At 38.8% G+C, this 23,168-nt stretch overlaps 1 protein-coding gene across 1 annotated transcript; it reads left to right on the top strand.

Moving 5' to 3' along the window:
* Positions 1-359: 359 nt before the first annotated feature.
* Positions 360-20,416, top strand: LOC117386257 (carboxypeptidase Z-like). The gene is made up of 11 exons (XM_033983593.2): positions 360-643; positions 1,030-1,062; positions 2,568-2,942; positions 9,827-10,057; positions 12,042-12,268; positions 13,567-13,731; positions 13,828-13,986; positions 14,060-14,195; positions 15,079-15,218; positions 16,263-16,362; positions 17,827-20,416. Exons 1-11 carry the CDS (start codon positions 565-567, stop codon positions 18,183-18,185), a joined length of 2,004 nt encoding a protein of 667 aa, XP_033839484.1. The 5' UTR covers positions 360-564; the 3' UTR covers positions 18,186-20,416.
* The last annotated feature ends 2,752 nt before the right edge of the window (positions 20,417-23,168 follow it).

Genomic DNA, 23,168 nt, shown 5'->3' with positions numbered 1-23,168 from the left:
GGGGTCATAAATTACCCCAGGACGACACAAGGGTTAAACTGATATTACGCACTTATCTGAGGCATTAAAGCTAAAATAAGGATGGATAGAGGTGTAAAATAGAGGTACTTGTGTGAAAAAAGTAAAAAAGTGCAAAAGAACAGGCTGATACCTCCTTTAACATGACTTTTATGGCTTAAAAATAAGAAAAAGCGAGTTAAAATGGTCTATAATGTGCTGAGTTAAAGTGGATCCATGTAAAGACCTGATTAAAGCTTTAATTAGTGATGTCACTCCTCAGACCCCCCTCACGTGACCTTCGTGCGTTTTTCTTGTTGTACTTTAGACACTTTAACTTGGCCTAATCACAAATAACCCCTGCAGTTTCCTGGAGAAGCCACAGGTCCGCGCGTAAAACTCTCCATTTGTGACGTTTTTACGCACGAGCCTGGAGCCGCTCATCCAAACCGTCCTCGTGCGTAATCTGATATTTGAGCGGGGTGTTTGGAATAATCCCACAGTTTTCCTTGAAGCGCAGGACTCTGAAGACGCGCGCAGGACGTGCCACATCGCAGAGACACAGAGATGAGCTCCGCGCTGCTGGTTTTAGTCTCTTTTTGGGCTCTGGTTCTGGGCTCTCCGCGCTGCGACCCACAAGTCCGAGGTAAACTTTTATTAACACCTGATTCGACACGTTTTATTTATGTTTTACCTGCAAGAAACGTGACTTTACCAACTCTGAACTTGCCTATGACACACTTTTAACTGTGCTGTGCAGGAAGAATGTGCTACTTATAAAAAAAATAACTATAAAACAAACTTTACATGATGTTTTTAAGTGTCAGAGTCTTTCCCTTCGCTCTGGATAAACTAAAGAGCTGTACACATAAGTTTAAATAAAGATTATAAACATTTGAACGTGGTATAATGGTTAGATTGTGTAGAATAAACATTTTAAAGTGAGGGGATTGTACTACATGGCTCAATGGGGGTTTAGTGCAGCCACTCTGCCCTCTAGCGGCTGTAAAAGGGACTGTGTTGTGTTTCCAGGGCACTGCAGGCCGATCATAGTGGAGGATAAACGTGAGTATTGTTTTCAAACTTTTTAGAGCTGTTGTGTAATCTAGAACAGTGTCACTCCCAGAATTAAACTGATCTGGACTGAACCGAGAAGAACCAGGATGAATAAAAACCTTTGACCTTTGTGACGCCCCAAAAAACACAAACATTCGGCTCCTCGCAAAATAATAATCCAGGTTTATGTGTGATTTTGGATTTGATCAGTGGTGGAAGAAGTATCCATCTTTGTTAGTTAAGTAAAAGTACAGATACAGCAGTAAAAAGTTACTCAAAAGTAAAAGTAGCACGTGAAAAAATAGACTTAAGTAAAAGTATTTAAGTATCACCTCTCCTTTTGTAAGATTAATGTTTTTGTACGTGGTTCCTGACAAATAAATAATAAAGAAATAAAGAAAGAGTAAAAAGTAAAAGTGCTGTTAAAACTATTACTATGAACAGGTGCGGTCACAGGAATTTGGGGGCCCGGGGCAAAAAGTTTCACGTGGGCCCCCCCTAGAATATAAATTAATAAGTAGAGGTTTGGATTCTGAGCTTTTAAGACCCTGAAGCCTGAGATAAAGTGTAAATGTAGTGATATTGATAAAAAATGTGACATATTTTGGTCACAGGAACAAAATGAATCAATGTTTTTTTGTTTTTTTTCTGAATTTTGTGTGTTTATTTGTGTTTTGCTCAAAGTTGAAGCTTGAACTCTTAAACTTTAGTCAGGTTTTTCCACAAACACGGTAAAAATAACAACTCAAATCATCTGAAAAGTACTTTTACTTTTCAGTCCTGTTCATAAGAAGATACTGCGCTCAAATGTAGTGAAGTAAAAGTAAAAAAAATCCACTGTAAAATGTACTTGAGTACAGATACCTAAAAATACTACTTAAGTACAGGACTTTACTGCGTGTACTTCATTACCTTCCACCACTGACTTTGATCAAAATAAAAGCCAAGACACTCACTTTTTACAGCCCAACGAACGGGAAAAACATGTTTTCAGCTCTTGACTCTCACAGATTCAGTCTTTTGTTTCTATAATCATTTGAGTAAACAGGGGGAGGGTCTTTTATCCCGGGCCCCAGCGTCTTAAAAACCCAGAATCCAAACCTCTACCTATAAATTTACATTCGAGGGGGGCCCATGTGAACCTTCCTGCCCTGGGCCCCCAAATCCCCATCATCGCGCCTGTCTGTAGTAATAGTTTTAATAGTTGGATTTGGTTTGAGGATCAGTTTCATTTGAGGGTTTGTACTTCTGGCCAAGTGCATGAGCTCATGATTTAGAGCAGACGTTCTTAATGAAAAATCTGCCCTAAAACCATCCTGTATTTTTAGATGATCAATGACTTTATAAAATATTCAAATTCTAATTTCCTGAGATAATAGACGCGGCATGCTCATTTTTAAAACGCTCGACAAAAGGAAATTGTACGTCTCCAAACAGATAAGTCGACTCGATCCTGGTCCTGGGAATCATCACGTTTTGACTTCCAGCCTGAAAATGATTTGTGTTTTCTTCAGCCAAATGCACAGATGTGTTACTGTCTTATTGCGACGATATGTCCTACACCAAAACCATGTTCCCCAATCTCCTCGGCCACAAAACCCGACACGACGCCGAGTCCGGGGCGGAGTACCTCCTCATGAGCGTGGTGGAGTCTCTGCTCGGGGGGGAGTGCAACCCGGAGATCCGGATGCTGGGCTGTTCCGTGGTGGCCCCCCGCTGCGACGGTGGAAACGTCCTGAGGCCCTGCAGGTCCACGTGCGAGGCGGTGCGGTCCAGGTGCACGCCCGCCTTCGACGACATCCGCATGGCCTGGCCCTACTTCCTCGACTGTGACCGCTACTTCACCAGTGAAGAAGAGGGATGCTACAACCCGCTGGAAGGACTCGCAGGTAAGTGTATATGTCCCTGGTTCATCGCGGGGGTCACGTTCTAAAACTAACTCACAATAAGTGAAATCCGCGAAGTATCAGCTTTATTTTTTACATTATTCTCTCTGTTTTTGTCTGTAAACCCCTCACCACACACTTTATACACTTTTCTCACACAGGCGTTAACATTTTCTCACATTTCTCTCTCGTTTAAACTCTCTCAAAGTTCAAACCTTCGTCGGCGTCTTTGTCGGTGCAGAACGTTTCATCGACATTGTGGGTTTTGTCGGGGAGAAAACAAATTGCAAACGTACAGCACTTCAGAGTCACACTGAGATCCAACGTTTATGTAAATTTGTCTGAACACATTCTGTACTGGACAGGAGACACGGCACGGAGGAGACTGATGGACAATGGTCTACAGTCCAACAGCCAATCAGGACGCACGACACAATGCACGCTCAACTATATATAAATGGACATAGGACATGGACACACAAAAAATCTGCGAAACAGCGAGACCATGAAAGGTGAACCGCGATATAAAGGTGCACTATGTAACTTCTCTGTTTGGGATCTACCACCTGCTTGTCTCCATGACGATTAAGCCCGAGTTTCATTACGAAATTGCTGATACGATACAAACCTCAATACATAGGATATAAATTTGTCGATTTGTTACAATACGGTATGATATTTCAAATCGATTCCATGAAAAATAAAGACTCCTGAGACACTTAATGATCAACCTCGTTTTCACAAAAAATGAACATTAATTTTATGCATTTTAAGAAATTTATCTTCCATTTTTTGAAGATGAATGAACATAAAGTGCATTTTGTTTTGTGCATGTGACTCACTAGAACAGGGCTGTCCAAACTCAGGCCTGGGGGGGCTAAATGTGGCCCTCAGACCAGTTTTTATCGGTCCTCAGGCCTCCTGCTGAACCGGCCCAATTGATCATGAGCAGAACTTTTAACAGCAAATTAGACTATTTCTACCACTACAACCTTAAATATGACATTGCAGTGTGATACAGACCTAAAATGAATGTGTTTTAAGACTTAACACACAGCGGCTCAGTCAAAGCTCCGCACTGATCACCGTATGTGGCTCTCTGTTTCGAACATGTTGTGAGATTTGGCCCTTGATTAAAAAAAAAAGTTTGGGCCCCTCTGATCTACAAAAACACATCAGGCTGTTTCATCGATCCATATGATTCATTCACAGTTTGTACGAGCTCCACATTTACATTTACACAGAGTCATGTGCAGTTTAATGTCTCTGAAGGATCAAACATATCGACTAAAACACAACTGTGATACTAAAAGACTTTGTTAAATGAGTATCTGTGCAAAATAATATGAGATACACCTGTTTTAATCAACAAAGCGCTGAAGAAAATGTCAAATGTTCTGCATAAATGAGTCTTTTTCCTCTAAACAAACCACATAATTGTAGCTCTGACGTAATAATTTGGTAAAATATACAAAAAATAAACCTCTCGACTCACGATATATCGATACGGCAGCTCATGATATCGATACTGCATCATTAAATGGATGTTTTGCACTTCTCTAATGACGCTGGTGCTGCTCTGCCTGGAATGTTCTACAGTATGGCATTAAACTGATCTGTCTAGTATTTAATGAACCACAGATGTTTTATCTTGCGGGAGAAAACCTCAGAAACATTCTTAGTCCAACGAGGTCCATCTGCTCGTCTGATAATGGATTTTAATAGATTCTATTTCCAGACTAAAGGTTTAGTTTCATAAAAATGGTAAACGGTCACATTTTTATACAGCGATTTTCACCTTCAAGGCTCAAAGAGTTTTACAGCAAGAAACTTTCCACACATTTACGCACCAGACACCAACCTGCAGATCAATGGGCAAACGCTCTACCAACTGAGCCACGATTATTACAGTTAATCAGTTAAAAAAAAGGGTCAGTTCATTAAAAATCCAGTGAGGTTCGTCTCTTTTTCCTGATCATTTATTTTAATAGATTTATTTTTCAGTCAAAGGTTTAGTTTGTTTTTCTCTCTAGCGCCTCACAGTGGTCACATGATGCTGCTGTCTTTCTACCGTTAAAGGCGGGACGACAGCGCCATCTGCAGTCCGACTTCTTCAGGTGTGTGACCGTAAAATGTTTCTGATCGCTGTAAAAGAGAGAACCACATTATGACCCGGGACGGAGCAAAAAACATCAGGACAAAGGACGACAAACCGGGACGAGGGGGCGTTTCTACTCGCACACACCCGAGATATGGTCCTGGAGAAGTCGGACTGTAGGTGGCGCTGTCGTCCTGCCTCCACTGATAGAAAGACAGCGCCCAAACCTGTCGCAGCAGCGTCACGTGACCACTGTGAGGCGCTAGAGAGCAGAACAAACTGTGAGGGATGAAAACAAACAAAACCTTAATCTGGACAAAGAATCTATTAAAATAAACTTGCACTTTTGCTGTGAGCAGGGTCACCTCTCCACAGATCTGACCTGTAACTCGAGACAAACAAGTTCAAATCCACGCGTTGCTTTAACTTTGAGGATTTTACACTTGTGATGTTACGTTTTGGTGTTTTTCGGCAGTGAAATAACAGACTGAGCTCTACTGGATTAAATAAACCACATGTAAATCACAGACACTGAATCAAACCTGAGAGCCTCCTGTTGTGAGGCGGCTTTACCTCTGCACCACTGTGTACATGGTCAGTCAGCTGTTTATTCTTCTGCCAGGTCTGTAGATGCTAAAAAAGGATTTATCAACAGTTAAATAAAGTAAGAATCACACATATTTCAGATTTTTGTAGAAGTTTAGAGTTTGCAGGTTGTGAGTTTAAGGATGATAATAAAACACCAGAGACGGGATGTTGTCCTGTTCATCAAGCGACAAAAAATAAACTCAAAATAACAAAAAAAAAAAAAAAAAAAAAAACACAAAAAAACTCAAAATAACAAAAAAGAAAATAGAAATAAGAAAAAAAACACCTAAAAAAAAAAAAACTAAAAAAAACCCCAACAAAAAACCCCCCCACAAAAAATCGAATTAACAAAAAAACTAAACCCAAAAAAACAAAACCCAAACCCCCCCAAAAAAACTCATAAAAAAAAAAAAAAAAAAAAAAAAAAAAAAAAGAACCCCAGGATCATGTAGAGGGTTAATACGAACATTTAAGACCAAAATGAGTCTGACAGCAGCAGGTACAGAGAGAGGACACAGATTTTCAATAGAAAGTGAAATGGAGCCGATGGAACAGGAAGTGCGCCCATGCTCACTTCCTGTTTGTAACGCGGCGGCGGCTAGCAGGTTAGCTATGTCCATTTATATAAACAAATAACCTCTAATGAGTGACAGTACATACAGTTCTCAACATAAAAAAACATGATTGGTCGAGCGGTCAGATTTACTTACGCACAGGTTGTCGGTGCAATTCCAGCTCCGACAGACGAACGCTGTTGTTGTGTCCTTGGGCAAGACACTTAACGCACCTCGCCCCGTGGTATATGTGTGTATGAATGTGTGTGTGTGAAGCAGTTTCTTGATGTAAAGCACTTTGAGCCCTGAAGGTGGAAAAGTGCTGTGTAAAAACCATAGACTGTTTATAGCCACCGCGTTCCAAACAGGAAGTGATCATGAGCGCACTTCCTGCTCCATCGATTCTGGCTCCAATTCACTTTCTATTGAAAAACTGTCTCCTCTCTCTGTACCTGCTGCTGTCAGACTCGTCATTTTGGTCTTAAATGTTCATATTAACCCGCTCTACATGATCCTGTGGTTTTTATTTCGTTATTGTGGACGGGAAGGGTCGTTACCTTCAACAGCCTCGCTCCTGATTGGCTCTTTGGTTGCTATGACACTCGTGGTAGAAATTCCAAATACGTAAATCGGCCCTAAATCGTCCTCTATAACCGCTCGCCTTGTCACACTCAGTCGGTGATAAAAACTTGACCGTTGCCGCAGGAGTTGGTGCCATTCCATAAATATTTCCGAGCGTCAGTCTGACCAACGTCTCAGGAAATCTGGGAAAACGCTCGCACTGTAAATTGTGAATGTTTCTAATGACGTGAGACCGACAGCAGCTCTAATCCTTAAACTTTCTTGCAGTTTTTGTTTTACACATGTGGTTCCCCTCGAGACAACACGGATCAGGCCTTATCCGAGCGAGTCCATCCTCACGCTCGCTCCTCGGGCCGTTTCAGCGGGAGCCCGTCTTAAAACCGACTCGTAAAGTAAACCGCAGACGAGCCACTGATGTCTGCAAGTATTTTGTAAAAACAACTGTGAATTCCTCAAGTGAAGATTACGATAGTGGAAAAAACAAAAGCCAACGTGTTCCAGGCGCCTCATGTGTGAACCATATGATCTGAAGAACATCAGGAAGCTCCGGAACAGGCTGGAAAGAGAAACGGAGATGTAAACAGAGGCTTTAAAAAGAGACGGAGGCTTTAAAAAGAGACGGAGATGTAAACAGAGGCTTTAAAAGAGACGGAGATGTAAACAGAGGCTTTAAAAGAGACGGAGATGTAAACAGAGGCTTTAAAAAGAGACGGAGATGTAAACAGAGGCTTTAAAAGAGACGGAGATGTAAACAGAGGCTTTAAAAGAGACGGAGGCTTTAAAAGAGGCGGAGATGTAAACAGAGGCTTTAAAAGAGACGGAGGCTTTAAAAAGAGACGGAGATGTAAACAGAGGCTTTAAAAAGAGATGGAGATGTAAACAGAGGCTTTAAAAGAGACGGAGATGTAAACAGAGGCTTTAAAAGAGACGGAGATGTAAACAGAGGCTTTAAAAGAGACTGAGATGTAAACAGAGGCTTTAAAAGAGACGGAGGCTTTAAAAAGAGACGGAGATGTAAACAGAGGCTTTAAAAAGAGACGGAGATGTAAACAGAGGCTTTAAAAGAGACGGAGGCTTTAAAAAGAGACGGAGATGTAAACAGAGGCTTTAAAAAGAGATGGAGATGTAAACAGAGGCTTTAAAAAGAGACGGAGATGTAAACAGAGGCTTTAAAAAGAGACGGAGATGTAAACAGAGGCTTTAAAAGAGACGGAGGCTTTAAAAAGAGACGGAGATGTAAACAGAGGCTTTAAAAGAGACGGAGGCTTTAAAAAGAGATAGATGTAAATGGGGCCTTAAACAAAGACAGAGGCGTAAACTAGGGCTTTAAAAAAGAGACGGAGATGTAAACGGGGACTTTAAAGAAAGACAGAGATATAAATGGGGGCTTTAATAAGAGACAGATGTAAACGGAGGCTTTAAAAAGAGACGGAGATGTAAACAGGGGCTTTAAAAGAGACGGAGATGTAAACGGAGGCTTTAAAAAAGAGACGGAGGGTTTAAAAAAAGACGCAGATGTAAACAGTGGGGGTTTTGTGTTTGATTCTCGTCGTAAATGTCAAACTGAAAAGACGAGCTCTATTCAAATCTGCAGCAGTATCAAAAATGCCTTGGCTCGAGGTGTTTTTCCATATTTATGCAGTTTTAAGTTCAACATTTTTCTCTCGGTTTGTCGTCTTTTGACATAAAAAGGTCAAACTTTTCCGTCTTCTCAAACTCTCTCAGCTATGAATATGTGGCAAATGTTTCCTGGATGTTTTGTTTTGTTTCATTCGCACATGTTTAACACACAAAAAACCCTGCAGATTTAGGCTGAGTTCTTCTCTCAAACTGAAAACACTCTGTTCCACCTTGTGATGTCATCATGTGGTGATACAGGAAGTGCTCCACTGTGTTTTTAAACTCCACACAACTTCATTTCTAGAATCATTTAGATCATTTCAGCTCTGGAATTGTCACTTATCTCGACTGAACTAAAGGTAAAAGGAGCTGTTCACTTGAAAAAACTACCACTTGATGACATCACAAGGTGGAACAGCGCGTTTTGAGCAACTCCGGGTCTGTTTTTTGCGGAGGAAACAGCAGTAGATCATGACTTAAACCTCAGTGGAGTCATTTTTGCGTAATATAGGAGCTTTAATTATGAGCCACATTCATATTTTATCATCTCAAGAACATTAATAACAGATTGTTGTCAGATTTCTTTGAATGTGATATTTATTTATTTTAATTTCATTTTGTTTACTTTTTTTTTTTAAAAAGTCTGATTTCTAAACCATTGCATCACGTTTATTTAGTATAATCACATCAGGTTCAGTGTTACTTAAGTAAAAGTACAGATACAGAATTAAAAAGTTTCTCAGGTAAAAGTATCACATGAAAAAATCTGCTTACGTAAAAGTATTTAAGTACCTGTTTAAAAATGTACTTTCAGAGTAAAAAGTAGAAGTATTTCACACGTTTTGTTCATTAAGTGTAAAATGTAGTGATACTGATTCAAAATGACATATTTTGTTCATTTTGTTCATTGTTTCTTCATTTTTCTCATGAATTTTTTGTTTTTATTTTTGTTTTGCTCAAATCCAGAGCTTGAACTCTTAAACTTTAGTCAGGATGTTTCCATGAACACGGTAAAAATAACCAGTCAAATCATAAGAAAAGTACTTTTTACTTTTCAGTCCTGCTCGAAAATGCAGTGGAGTAGAAAGTACAGATACTGCTCTCAAATGTACAGAGGTAAAAAGTACACGCTGTAAAATGTACTAGAGTAAAACACAGATACATAAACGTTCAGTGTCTTGTTCCACTGCAGATATCTGTGCTCCTTTTGTCTGTGCGTCTCTATAAACAGCGTGAGCCGTGTGTTTTATTGCAGGAGCCGACCTCAGCAGATTCACAGTGACTCTAACATATTTTCTCCGTGATGGATGTCTCACTCCGCGCGCACGCTGCTGTAAACACAACTCTACACTCCTATTTAAAGCCCGGCGCGCAGATCTGAGGCTCATATCTCTGATGAATAACGCTCCAGTCTGCCCCGTTTACAAATGTTTCCTCGTTTACAGGCCAGCAGCAGCTCGAGGCCCAGAACGACAGCGTGGAGATGGCTCTGTCCGAAGACCCGTCCACAAAGATGCAGTTCTTGTATCAGTCCTACACACAAATGAACAACATCTTAAAGAGAACTGAGGAGCGGTGTCCCGACATCGCCAAGACGTACAGCATCGGACAGAGCACAGAGGGACGGGAGCTGCTGGTCATCGAGTTCTCAAACAACCCGGGACGACATGAGCTGCGTAAGTACAGATAATACTGTTTATATAAATGGACATGGAGTTAACCTGGGAAACAGGAAGTGATCATGGGCGCACTTCCTGTTCCATCAACTCTGCGCGTATTAACCCGCTCTACATGATCCTGTTTTTATTTCACTATTTTGTCTGTAAATCTTTTTTTTTTTGTTATTTCTATTATAGCTTTTTTATTATTTTGAGTTTTTTTGTTTCTTTTCTTAATTTTTTTTGTTATTTTGAGGGTTGGTTTTTTTTAGTGTTTTTTTTTTTTTTTTTTTTTTTTGAGTGTGTCCCCTCTCTCTGTGGGCTTTTTTTCCCCACTATTTTGTCTGTAAATATATATATTTTTTTTGTTATTTTGAGTTTTTTAAAAATGTATTTTCTTTATTTATTTTGAGTTTTTTTTTTTTTTTTTTTTTTTATTATTTTGAGGGTTTTTTTGTTTATTTTTTTTAATTCCATCCATCCATCCATTTTCTTCCGCTTATCCGGGGCCGGGTCGCGGGGGCAGCAGTCTAAGCAGGGACTCCCAGACTTCCCACACCCCAGACACGTCCTCCAGCTCCTCCGGTGGGACCCCAAGGCGTTCCCAGGCCAACTGAGAGACATAGTCCCTCCAGCGTGTCCTGGGACTTCCCCGGGGCCTCCTCCCAGTGGGACATGCCCAGCTATTTTGAGTTTTTTTTTGTTATTTTGAGTTTTTTTTGTAATTTTTATTATAGTTTTTTTTTATTATTTTGAGTTTTTTAAAGTTTATTTTCTTAAACCTGTGGTTTTTATTTTTTATTTCACTATTTTGTCTGTAAATCAAGATAAGAACGTCTAAAAGACACGAATCAGACAATTTCTTTCCCCCAGGTTTGATCGACAGTGTTGCTAAGCGGTGTGGGCAGGAAGGGGCGTGACCTTCAACAGCCTCGCTCCTCATTGGCTCTTTGGTTGCTATGACACTCACGGTCAGAATTCCAGACAGACGAGTTAAAATATTACTCAAGTAGAAGTATAAAGTAGTGGTGCTGTCTGGACGTAACATCGGATTTATAATTTAACAGACAGAACATAAAATAGCTCAGTCACATGGCAAGAGCTTGGAGTAGAGCCGCTGCTCCTCCATGTCGTGAGGAGCAGCTGAGGAGGGTCAGACTCCCTGGAGAGGTGTCCCGTGTATGTCCCACTGTCCAGGGAAGACCTTGGACACGCTGGAGGGATTGGGAACACCTTAGGGTCCCACTGGAGGAGCTGAGGAAGTGTCTGGGGTGAGGGAAGTCTGGGATAAGTGGAAGAAGATGATGCACAGATAGGACACAAAATAATGCAGAAAACCGTTTAAAAGATAGATCAGAAAACAAGAAAAAAAAAAAAAACAAGAAAAAAAACACAAAAACAGGAAAAGGAGCAGTGCAGGAAAACAGATGATCAAACCGTCGACATTTATTTATTTAACTTTATTTATCCAGAGGAGCCCGATGAGACACTTGGACTCTTTTTCATGGGGCCCTGTTTAAAATACAACACAAACAGAAAAAACAAAACAAACAAGTCCATATAAAACATTAAAAACAGGAGCAGGTGTGGGTACAAAAGTTCATTATCAGATTATTAAATTCCGATTGCGTCTCCAAAGTCTCCAGTTTTGCTTTTCATTGGAGTCTGTTTCATTTTTGTGAAGCAGAACAGTTAAAAAAATCCTTCTTTCTCATCTCTTTGTTGCAGCTCGTTCTTAGACTCATACAGTCATGTGACCTGGTGTTAAATGTTCCGTTACATGATGCTTTTGTCCGTTGTAGATTTACTCACGGTGGGAAGAGGAACCTAAACTTTTACTCGAGTAAGAGTACTTTTACCCTCTAGTTAAGTACTGTAGTGCCGTTTGAAAACTACTCTGTGTTTCCAAAGCGTCTGAAGTAAATATTCTCTGCAGCTCTGATCAAAGTTCACAGAGCGGCCACATGTTTGATATAAAAAGTCCTGTGTGTTTTGTTTGCAGTGGAGCCCGAGGTGAAGTACGTGGGGAACATTCACGGCGACGAGGCGACGGGACGACAGCTGCTCATCTACTTGGCCCAGTCCTTGTGTTCCGAGTATCTCCAGGGAAACCAGCGCGTCCAGGCCCTGGTCAACAGCACGCGCATCCACATCCTGCCGTCACTCAACCCCGACGGGTACGAGGCCGCCGCCGCGGGCCGGCAGGACAGTCGCTATGACGATGATGAGGTACAATGTTCACTGTTGTGTTATGAATGACCGACACATCTACTGCGTCTCAAGCCCCGGTCAAACGTGATCGTCCAATCAGATCCATTATTTGAGTGACACGTGTGAAACGAAGCAGCTCATTGGTCACCCGTGTGTTTAGTGTTTCGCTGTTCGTTTCTACAGAAATCCACCATGTTTTTGTGATATTTTTTTTACTTTTTTATTTCCAATTAGGACAGACCGTGCCTGTCCCTGATTGGCTAATCCACCTGTCAATCATTAGGCTCACATCTTTGTAAAGTGTTGAAGAAGTGTGTGTTCTCAGGCAAATACATTTCTGTTTATAGGCGCCATTTTGAGAACTTTTCACCATTTAACATCTTTTTTTTGTTGAATCGTTGATTAATTTCGCAACGATGTGAATGTTTTGACTCTGAAACCAATGAAAAGATGCGTAGAATTTGGAAGTGACTAAAGATATGTCCAGAAAATACTAATGCTAATATGATACTAATTTAGAGTTTCAGTTTCCAAACAAAAAAAGAAGAAATTACGTGGGTTTCCAAATGGATAAAGAGTCAACACTGGACCGACGTTTGCATTAGCAGAAATAGAAACGGCGACTTATAACGGCGACTTCCATTTACGTTTGTTTTTACGAGAACATTAAGAACTGGACGAACACTAAACCCACTGGTCAGTCAGATATTTGCAGCATTTTCAGGAGTTTTGACTGAGATCGACCAAGGAAACAAATTCATGTGAAAGAAGAACGTTAAAGAGGTTTCTAATGGCCTTATTCCGCCCCGCCCACTTCTTTTTCCGTAATTGCAACTGAAAAACTCTTTCTTTGTAGCAGCACTTCCTTTTAAGTGGAAATCCCGTTCCTTTCTATAGAGAATTTGGGAAAAGTTTCGTCGCTAAAATATGATATAAAGTTGTTTAGTTTGTGTCAAATGTTCAATGTTTCTGTGCAACAACAAGTCGACACTGCACCGATTCTCTGGAAGCTTCAAAACGGCTCTGTAGTCCCAAGATCGGCAGCTCCGTACAAAATAAAACAACCCGCGCTTTCCGAAACACGGCGAAAACGACGAGCGAGACGGTCAAAGTCTTACGCCTCTTTAGATCGAATGAGTCTCTTAAAAACAGTTTGTGTTTGTCCACCGATCTGAAGATTGTCGCTTCGAATCCTGACATTTCCAAACCGATTCCAACATGGCCGCCCGTTGTTTCGCCGAGACGCTGCCCTCTGGAGGTGCGCGCGGGAACAGCTCCGTCTGCGTTCGTCTAACTCTGCTGTTTGTTTCTCTTAGGACCAGGTCGCGAGTGAAAACTGGAACGTGGGTCGAACCAACGCCCAAAACGTCGACCTCAACCGAAACTTCCCCGACCTGACGTCCATCGCGTACCGTCGCCGTAGAAACAAGAGATACCGCACTGACCACATCCCTATCCCAGACTTTTACTGGTTTGGTAAGGTACAGTATGACACCTTGTACATGCTTGTAGACAAATCGAATTCTCCACAGGTTTTCGTTTTGCGATCTTTAACGTTTGGATCGTCGCAAACTCAGGTGGCGCCGGAGACCTACGCCGTCATGAAGTGGGTCCGCTCCATCCCGTTCGTTCTTTCTGCGAGCTTCCACAGCGGCGACCTGGTGGTTTCATACCCCTACGACCTCTCCAAACACCCCCTGGAGGTCAACATGCTCTCCCCCACGCCTGACGACAAGGTGGGTCTAAAAACATCACGCAAACACGATACTAATAACAAAACTAACGTGATAATCGTGTGTTTGCGTCCAGGTTTTTAAGTTTATTTCTAAAATCTACGCCACGTCTCACGAAAGCATGTCCAACGAGAACGCGCAGTGTGGGTCCTCTCGATCGGGAAGTAAAGCGGGGACGATAAACGGAGCGCAGTGGTCCAGTTCAGCAGGAGGTAAGAGCGTAACGACGTGTTTTTGATCCGATACAGGTTTAGAAAAAAAAAAGAAAAATAAACTCAAAATAACAAAAAAAACAACAACAAAAAAACCCCCTCAAAATAACAAAAAAAACTAAAACAAAAAAACCCTCAAAATAAATAAAATTTAAGAAAATAAATTTTCAAAAAAACTTAAAATAATAAAAAAGCTATAATAAAAATAACAAAAAAACTCAAAATAGCAAAAAAAACAAAAAAACCCTAAAAATAAATAAATAAATAAATAAAATAAACAAAAAAAAACTCTCAAAACAACAAAAAAATAAATAAAAAATAACTTAAAAAAAACCCCAATAACAAAAAAAAAAAAACACTAAACCCCCCCCCTAAAAACTAAAAAAACAAACAAACAAAAAACAAAACAAAAAAAAAACCAAAAAACAAAACAAACAAACAAAAACAACACAAAATAACTAAAAAAAAATGAACCCCAGAATCATGTAGAGCGGGTTAATATGAACATTTAAGACCAGAATGAGTCTGACAGCAGCAGAGACAGAGAGAGGACACAGTTTTTCAATAGAAAGTGAACTAGAGCCAAAGTCGATGGAGCAGGTTAACTATGTCCATTTATATAAACAGTCTATGGTGTATACAGATAAAACCTCATTACATCAAAACTGGGAGTAAACTGGCATTAATTACTAACCAAAATTTGAACTAAACCAGGACTAAACTAGAACTATTATTATTATTATGTCATATTAAACATTTTCCAGTGAGTTTTTTGTTTAGAAACACTATTGACTGAGAGTGTGATATGAGCTGTAACCACTAGAGGGCAGTACAGCCTCACACTTCAGCTCTGACTGTGTGTTTTGTGTTTTGTTGTGTTCAGGGATGCAGGACTTTAACTATCTCCACACAAACTGCTTTGAGGTGAAGGTGTCGCTCGGCTGTGACAAGTTTCCACCTGAAGAGGAACTTTTTAACGTCTGGCACGAAAACGCAGAGGCTTTACTCGCGTTTGTAGAAGCAGTAAGTCCCTGATATCCAAGTGTTAGTTTAGTTTTGTGTTTCTGTCACAATAAACAGTTTGAAAGAAAAAGAAAATACAGGAGAGAAATGTTAATATTGAAACTATAATAACGACAATTACTGCAAAGAAAGATCAGAAGTGGAGCATAATGAAGTAAAAGTAATGAAGTAATGTCCTTAAGTATAAATTTTAGATATCTGTACTTTGCTTAAGTACATTTTAAACTTAATACTTTTACTTCAGTACAATTGAGAGCAGTATCTGTACTTTCTACTCCACTACATTTATGAACAGGACTGAAAAGTAAAAGTATGTATGCATTATTATTATTATTATTATTATTATTATTATTATTAATTTTATTTATTTATATTATTTATTTATATTATTTATTATATTACCTGCTGAAATGACTGAGGGTTTATTTTTAACATAATTTGATCAAAACAAAAATATACAAATAAAAACAGAGAGAAAAAATATAGATTCATTTGTTTCTGTTGAACAAATTTCAACTAAAATCTTTATCAAAATCATGACATTTGAAGATTTATAAGACTCAAAATCTGCGTAAAATACTTCTGCTTTTTACTCTTTAATTACATTTTTAAACAGGTAATAATTTTTTTTATTTAATACTTTTATTCATCTGATATTTTTACTTTTACTTGAATATTTTTTCCACCTCTGGCCCTGACAAATGTCTCCAGATCCACATTTCCGTCTCATTTACTGCAGTGGATCTTATGATGTAACAGAGACAGGTTCATGTCGCAGTGAAACTATTTAATTTTATTTATTTTACTCATTTTATCAGAATTTACACATAAACTCCATATGTGTGAAATGACTCCAGAGGCAGCGTGGGCCAGGGAATCGATTCTTTGCTGTGTGTTTTGAGTTTTACATGTTTTACTCGTTGGTGTTTTACTCATTGGCGTTTTATTCGTTGGCGTTTCGCTCGTTGGTGTTTTGCTCATTGGCGTTTTGCTCGTTGGTGTTTTACTCGTTGCTTCGTCGACTCTAAACTCTTTGTTTTTCAGGCCCATCGTGGGATCAAAGGCACCGTCACAGACGAGGAGGGAAACGCCGTCAAAGGAGCTCGGATTTCAGTGCGAGGAATCAGGCATGACGTCACGACAGGTACTTTCACTGCAGTACTACTACTGTGGACTTCTTTAAACTACAATACTATGACTATGAGCTACTTCATTCTCTTACATGTTCCAGTCAGAGTACTACATTCTAAATACTCTGAATACTTTTATTTTGAGTCACATTTAAATTTTAAGTAAAAACACTGAACATAGGATTAAAAACAGCTTCATGTTTGTTTCATTTTTGTTTATTTCTCACTGATTCTGTTGAGTTTGAGCTTAAATCACTTCTGCTCCTTTGGTTTAGTAAAGTAACTGTAATCTGAAAGAGTAACTGTACCAGATTACAGTTACACATAGTGAGTATTCAGAGTATTCAGAGTGTGTTTTCTCGGCTCATGTCTCAGTTTCTTCCTCACACTGATCATGTGACAGATCTACAGACTCTAGACGTGTTTTATTTCAGAGTCAGGACACATTTCTCTGTCAGTTTAATATATTTAATGATGTAAAAATCACATCAGAATAACCAGTTTTTGTCAGGTCTTTGCTATAAAAACAGACGTATAATGTGCCAAAAATGAAGATTATACATTTAAGAAATTAAGATTTAAATAAAAATATAAGACATGAACTTTATATTTATTTTAAAGATTCTTTTTTCCAGACGTGAGTTTTTTTTATCATCAGTTCAAACAGTTTCAGACCAGATGAACATCACTGAACGAGGAACGACCCTCATTCATGTTTTTTTTTTTTTTTTTTTTACTACTTTTTACATTTTACTTACACACGTCAGATATATGAAGTAACATATATGGAATTATGTAGCAAAGAAAAAAAGTTAAATTAGTCAACCAAACATTTTTTGAGAGAAGCAAAAACGAGACACTTTGAGGATTTGAATATAATTGTTTTTTTTATTTTTTTATTTTTTATTTAGTAGTTGTTTTTTTTTCTTTGCTACATAATTCCATATATCTTATTTAATATATCTGATGTCTTCTGTGTTTATAAAATGTAGAAAGTTGTAAAAATAAAAAAAACAACAAAAAAACAAAACCCAGAATGAGCAGTGTGTCAAACTGTCCGGTCGTGTTTATCGTTGGATTTAAAAGTCTTTTCAATTATGACCTAAACAAATATTATTCAAATTCAAAATGCTGTGGAACAAGATTTTAGATTTTTAGATGAAGATTTATTTATTTTTTTTCCAAATCTTTTTTTTATGGCTTGAACGTTTTATTTTATTTTTTTTAAACTAAATAAAACAGTTCCACATGAGGCCAGAGTCAGATCACAGATGAGCATCATGATGTGGAGCAAATGTGCAAATACTCTACATAAAAAAACTAAAATCACTTTAAATAAAACTGTTTTTTTATTATCCTGAAAACAAATACTAAGATAAATGAACAAGGTCAAGCTGGACGTTATTATCCACTTGTTTTTTTATGACTCTGACTCCTGAATTAATCTTTTAAACTTCACTTTTTGCCAAACGTTTCAGCTGAAGATGGAGATTACTGGCGCCTCCTGACCCCGGGGATCCACATCGTCTCGGCCCACGCTCCCGGTTTTGCCCGCTCCCTGAAGAAAGTCCACCTGCCCCCGAACATGCACACGGCCGGACGCGTGGACTTCACTCTGCAGCGGTCGGGACCCGAGACGAGCGCGCCGGAGGACGACGACTCTCTCCCCTCGATGGGCACGTACGAGCGCTTTGACCCCTACAACCAGTACCAGCGCTACACCTCCAGGCCAGCGGAGGCAGCGCAGGCGCGGGAGGAGAGAGTGGACAAGCCCTGGTGGTGGAGCTACTTCACGATGCCAGGTGGACCTCCTCCGACGTGGCTACTCAAACTATAGACCCGCAGAGGGAGAGCGGTATCCACACAGCTTTTTAAACCAGTACACAAGACGAGGAGCGGCGTTTTTACTGTACACGACCAAAAGTATAATCGAGAAGGCCTGTCACGATAACGCAGTTTGAAGTACCGTAGATCGCTGAAGTAAATATACATGATAAATTATCATATTGAAACCCGAGAGCAGATTTAAACCACAAAAACTACACTTCTGCATCTAAAATATTGTTAAAAATCATGAGCTGCAATAAATGAAACACTTAAGTCAATAGTTTGCGTCTAGATGTTATTAATTTAACTTTTTACAGCTTAAATATCATCATACAGACAAAAAAATGATCAAAAAAATAGTTGGATATAGTGATTATCGTGACAGGCCTATGATCCAGTATTGTGACATAAATATTTTTAAAGTATTTTACTGTTATGTTTTATTAAAGAGCTTTTATATGAGCTGAGAGCGTGAGGACGTGATTTTGAGATGAATTTAAACATTTATGAGGTGCAATGTGTCAGGGCTGTCACTAGAGGGCAGACAACACTAACACTAACAACCCTGACAAGAACAACAACACTAACTACAACAAGAACAACACCAACAACAACACTAACTACAACCAGAACAACAACACCAACAACACTAACTACAACAACAACACCAACAACACTAACTACAACCAGAACAACAACTACAACAACACTAACTACAACGGCAACAACACTAAATACAACAACAACACCAACAACACTAACAATACCAACAAGAACACCAACAACACTAACTACAACCAGAACAACAACGCCAACACTATCTACAACGCCAACAACACTAACTACAACAACAACACCAACTACAACACCACCAAATACAACAACACCAACTACAACAACACCAACAACGCTACCTACAACAACAACACCAACGACAACATATATATAATTACAATTTGAAAAAAAAATCATGAAGTAAACTCCAAAATCGAGTCTGCCATAAGAACAAAGGACCATGTATCTGTACTTTACTTAAGTATATTTTACAGTGTGTACTTTTTACTTTTACTTCAGTACATTTGAGAGCAGTATCTGTACTTTCTACTGCACTACATTTTTGAACAGGACTGAAAGTAAAAAGTACTTTTCATATGATTTGAGGGGTTATTTTTACCGTGTTCGTGCAAACATCCTGATTAAAGTTTAAGAGTTTGAGCTTCAGATTTGAGCAAAAATAAATACACAAAATTCATCAGAAAAATTATGAAACTGGTTGGTATTGTTGTGTCTTTTTGAATCAATAGCTTTACATTCACACTTACAAACAAATAAACAATACTTTTACTTAAGTAGATTTTTTCATGTGATACTTTTACTTCAGTAATTTTTACCTGTGGATCTGTACTTTTACTTAAGTAACACAATGTTGTACTTCATCCATCACTGTCCAAGTATAAAGTATAAAAGTACCAGACTTGTAGATCTCAGGATTTACAAAACACAAACATGTGGAGTAAAACAGTGAACAGTGACACAGAGGAGCCATTACACAGAGCTGCTCATCGTCAAACAACAAAACACTCAAAAAAAAAAACTGGACGAGGAACAGAACTGGGGCATTTACACTTTATCACTCACAGACTGGGATTTTGGCCCAGTGTTTCAAACGGGCAGGTCTCCAGACACAAAAACAGGTTCTTTTGAGCAGAGACATTATCGAAGTAATTCAAAGTGTTTTACAGAATAAGAACATAAAACATAAAAATCACAAATCAAAAATATTAATAATTATTAAACATAAAGAGAAGAGGCAGAATAAAACTCTTTTTCTGTCACAGCAGATAAACAGAACTAAGTCTGGATTTAAACATAGTCAAAGTCGAGGCCTGAGTTTAGTCCTGGTTTAGTTTAGACTCTGGACTCCAGCAGGGGGCTGGGACTAAAGCAGAACTAAAGCAGAACTAAACCAGGACTGGTTCTAACATGTGGTGCTCTTTGGTGCTGGTCCATGGAGAGACTTGTTCACACTGAGCTGCTTTAAAGTCTCTGAGCCACAGGAGCCACAGACCTGAGCCACAGGACACATGTGTGAAGTACTTCCTGGTTCTAGTCCTGACTCGAGCAGCAGTGTTCTGGATGTTCTGTTCTGTCTTAAGTCTTGATAGTTTTATGTGTTAAATTTCACTTGATGCATTTAAAAGTCTCTGTTTTCTATGTTCACATTAAAAGTCACATTTATTCAAACAAGAAGTAATAAAATGTTTTTTAAAAAAATCGAGATTCATCAATAGGAAAAAAAATGTAAATATGTGGCGTATCTCACAGCCAGGGCCGTTGGCAGAAAGGCTCATATGTTTATGTGTTGTGTTTTTGTCATGATAACACAGTTTGAAGTGCGATATATTGTTGAGCTGCATAAATGAACAGCAACACGGAAGGCATTAGTTTGAGTAAGTTTAGTTAATAACCTTCTCCAGCTCAAATCTGATCATACTGAAGAAAAAATAACCAAAAGATTTCACTACCACAAAGAAAAAGTCCCATGATAAATACTAACCCCCACAAATGTTTGTTCCATTTATAATATAATGAATGATTTGTTGATATGGTCATTATAGTGACAGACTTACATATGGGCCCTGCTCTAATTCCACTTCTGGCCCCTAAAACCCTGGGCCCCGAGACATCAGACCCTTTACCCTTTTCTTCTCGACTCCCCTGCTCCCAGCCCGACTTTAACTGCCCCCACAGTGAGGAAATATATCATAATTCTACACAAAATAAGTAAAAGATGCACATTACGAGTTTGTAAAAGGAAAACTTCACACAGACCAGAGACTTTCGACAAAACTTATGTCGTATTTACCATCGAATTATTTTAACACTTTGTCTGTTGCGTCGGCCAATCACACACATTTCATAAAGCGCTTTTCCACCTTCAAGTCACTCAAAACGCTTTATATGAAGGAACCACTCACACATTCATACACCAGATGACACAGAATCGAACCACCAACCTTCAGATCAATGCAGACGATTCATTATCCATAAATAACAACCAAACGAGTCCCCTGCACTATTTTTATACAAACATCTTTTATACAGACGGTTGGAGCCTCGTGTGTCTTAGTTCCGCTTGGGCCCGTTCTCTTTAGCGTCAGGTGCTCTCTGAGAATAATCTGTGACCCAACAACCGGTCACCAATTACTCTCCGAGGCTGAGAAAGAGCCAGAGAGCCGCCCCGAGCTGCCATCTTGGATCAGCATCATCACGAGGCTGACGAGGAGCAGGGAGCGGCTCTGTGGAGCTGTGAGCAGAGGGCTCACAGCTCCACAGAGCCGCTCCTCCGCCTCAGTTTGTAAACGGAAACATTTGTGGATCTTGAAACGAGGCCTGTCACATAAAAGGTGGAGTGGACGTGATGTTCTGGACGTGACACGTGGAGCAGTCTCTGTTTTATCGAGGGGATTTTACTTTGCACCAGGAGGAAGTCGATGATTTTTTTTCAGTTTTATGATCAGACCTGAGCTGTAGAGAGCTGAGTGTTTTGTTTATTTCTTGCAGCTCAGGTTCGTTAATAAAACTGTATATTAAACTGTAAATATATAACCGTTTTTGGAGGAATCTTGCTTCAGATTTTTCGTGTCAATTTTTTTCGTAACACAACAGTTTTCACTTCACTATGACACAACACACCTCCAGACAAAGGTTTTTTTGTTTATTTTTCCTACTTTCTACATTTTAAAGACACAGAAGAAGTGCTGGAAAAAATATACCTAAAATGTTTTACTTTAGTACATTTTACAGTGTGTACTTTTAACTTTTACGTCAGTACATTTGAGAGCAGTATCCGTTCTTTCTACTCCACTACATTTTTGAAAAGGACTGAAAAGTAAAAGTATTTTTTATTATTGCCTGAGACCTGCTGAAAAGGCTGAGGGTTTATTTTAACATGTTCATAATTTAAAAAAACTAATAAAAAAATACAAATAAAAACAGATAGAAAACAAAATTCAGCTCAAATCTTTATCAAAATCCACATTTGAAGCTTTTTATAGACTCAAAATAAACACAAAATACTTTATCTTTTTACTCTTTATGCACATTTTTAAACAGGTTCTTTAATACTTTTACTGAAGTTGCTTTTTTCTGTGATACTTTTACTTTTACTATTTAGTATTTTTTGCCCTGGTAACTGTGCTTTTAAGTAACAAAATTTAGTGTGTATGTGGTTATGTAGCAGAGAAAAAGGTAAGTAACTCATTTTATATTCAAATCCTCACAGTATCTGCTCTTTGCTTCGCCGAAAAATATTTAGTAGAGTTATTTCACTTTTTTTTCCTTTACTACATAATTCCATATATCTGACTTCATATATCTGATGCGTTCTCTGTGTGTATAAAATGTAGAAAGTAGAAAAAACTAAGAAAAAACATTGAATAAAAGGATGAGTCCAAACTTCACAAACCCTAAAAAGGAAATGGTGTTTTGTATTTTTGTATTTTTGTTCTGTTTACAGCGACGGGAAGAATATTGAACTCTGAATACTGCATTAAAATGTGTTTTGTTGTGTGTTCTGGTACATGTTCCAGTCAGAGTACTACATTCTGAATACTCTGAATACTTTTACATTGAGTTACATTTAAGCGACAAAAACGACATAGGATTAAATAAAACTGCTTCATGTTTGTTTCACTTTAACGACAGAAGTTCAAATCACACCTGCCTCACCACAACAGCTCAGTTTATATTTTTAACACTGATTCTGAGCAGTTTGAGCCTAAATCACATCGTCAAATACTACAGCGTACTCCTTTGGTTTATATACTAAATGAAAAAGTAACTGTGCCACAATAGAGTTACTCATAGTTAGTATTCTGAGTATGTTCATGTGTTTAGTTATTTCCCAAAACTATCTGCAAACTATATGTATATGTAACTCTGGATGTTCTGATCCTGCACGGAGACATTACTGATGTGAAGAGTGAGTCAG

Source organism: Periophthalmus magnuspinnatus, chromosome 18 (genome assembly GCF_009829125.3).
Source record: "Periophthalmus magnuspinnatus isolate fPerMag1 chromosome 18, fPerMag1.2.pri, whole genome shotgun sequence".
Taxonomy (NCBI): Eukaryota; Metazoa; Chordata; class Actinopteri; order Gobiiformes; family Gobiidae; genus Periophthalmus; species Periophthalmus magnuspinnatus.
Note: the sequence above shows the minus strand (reverse complement) of the source record. Positions and strands in the feature narration are given on the sequence as shown.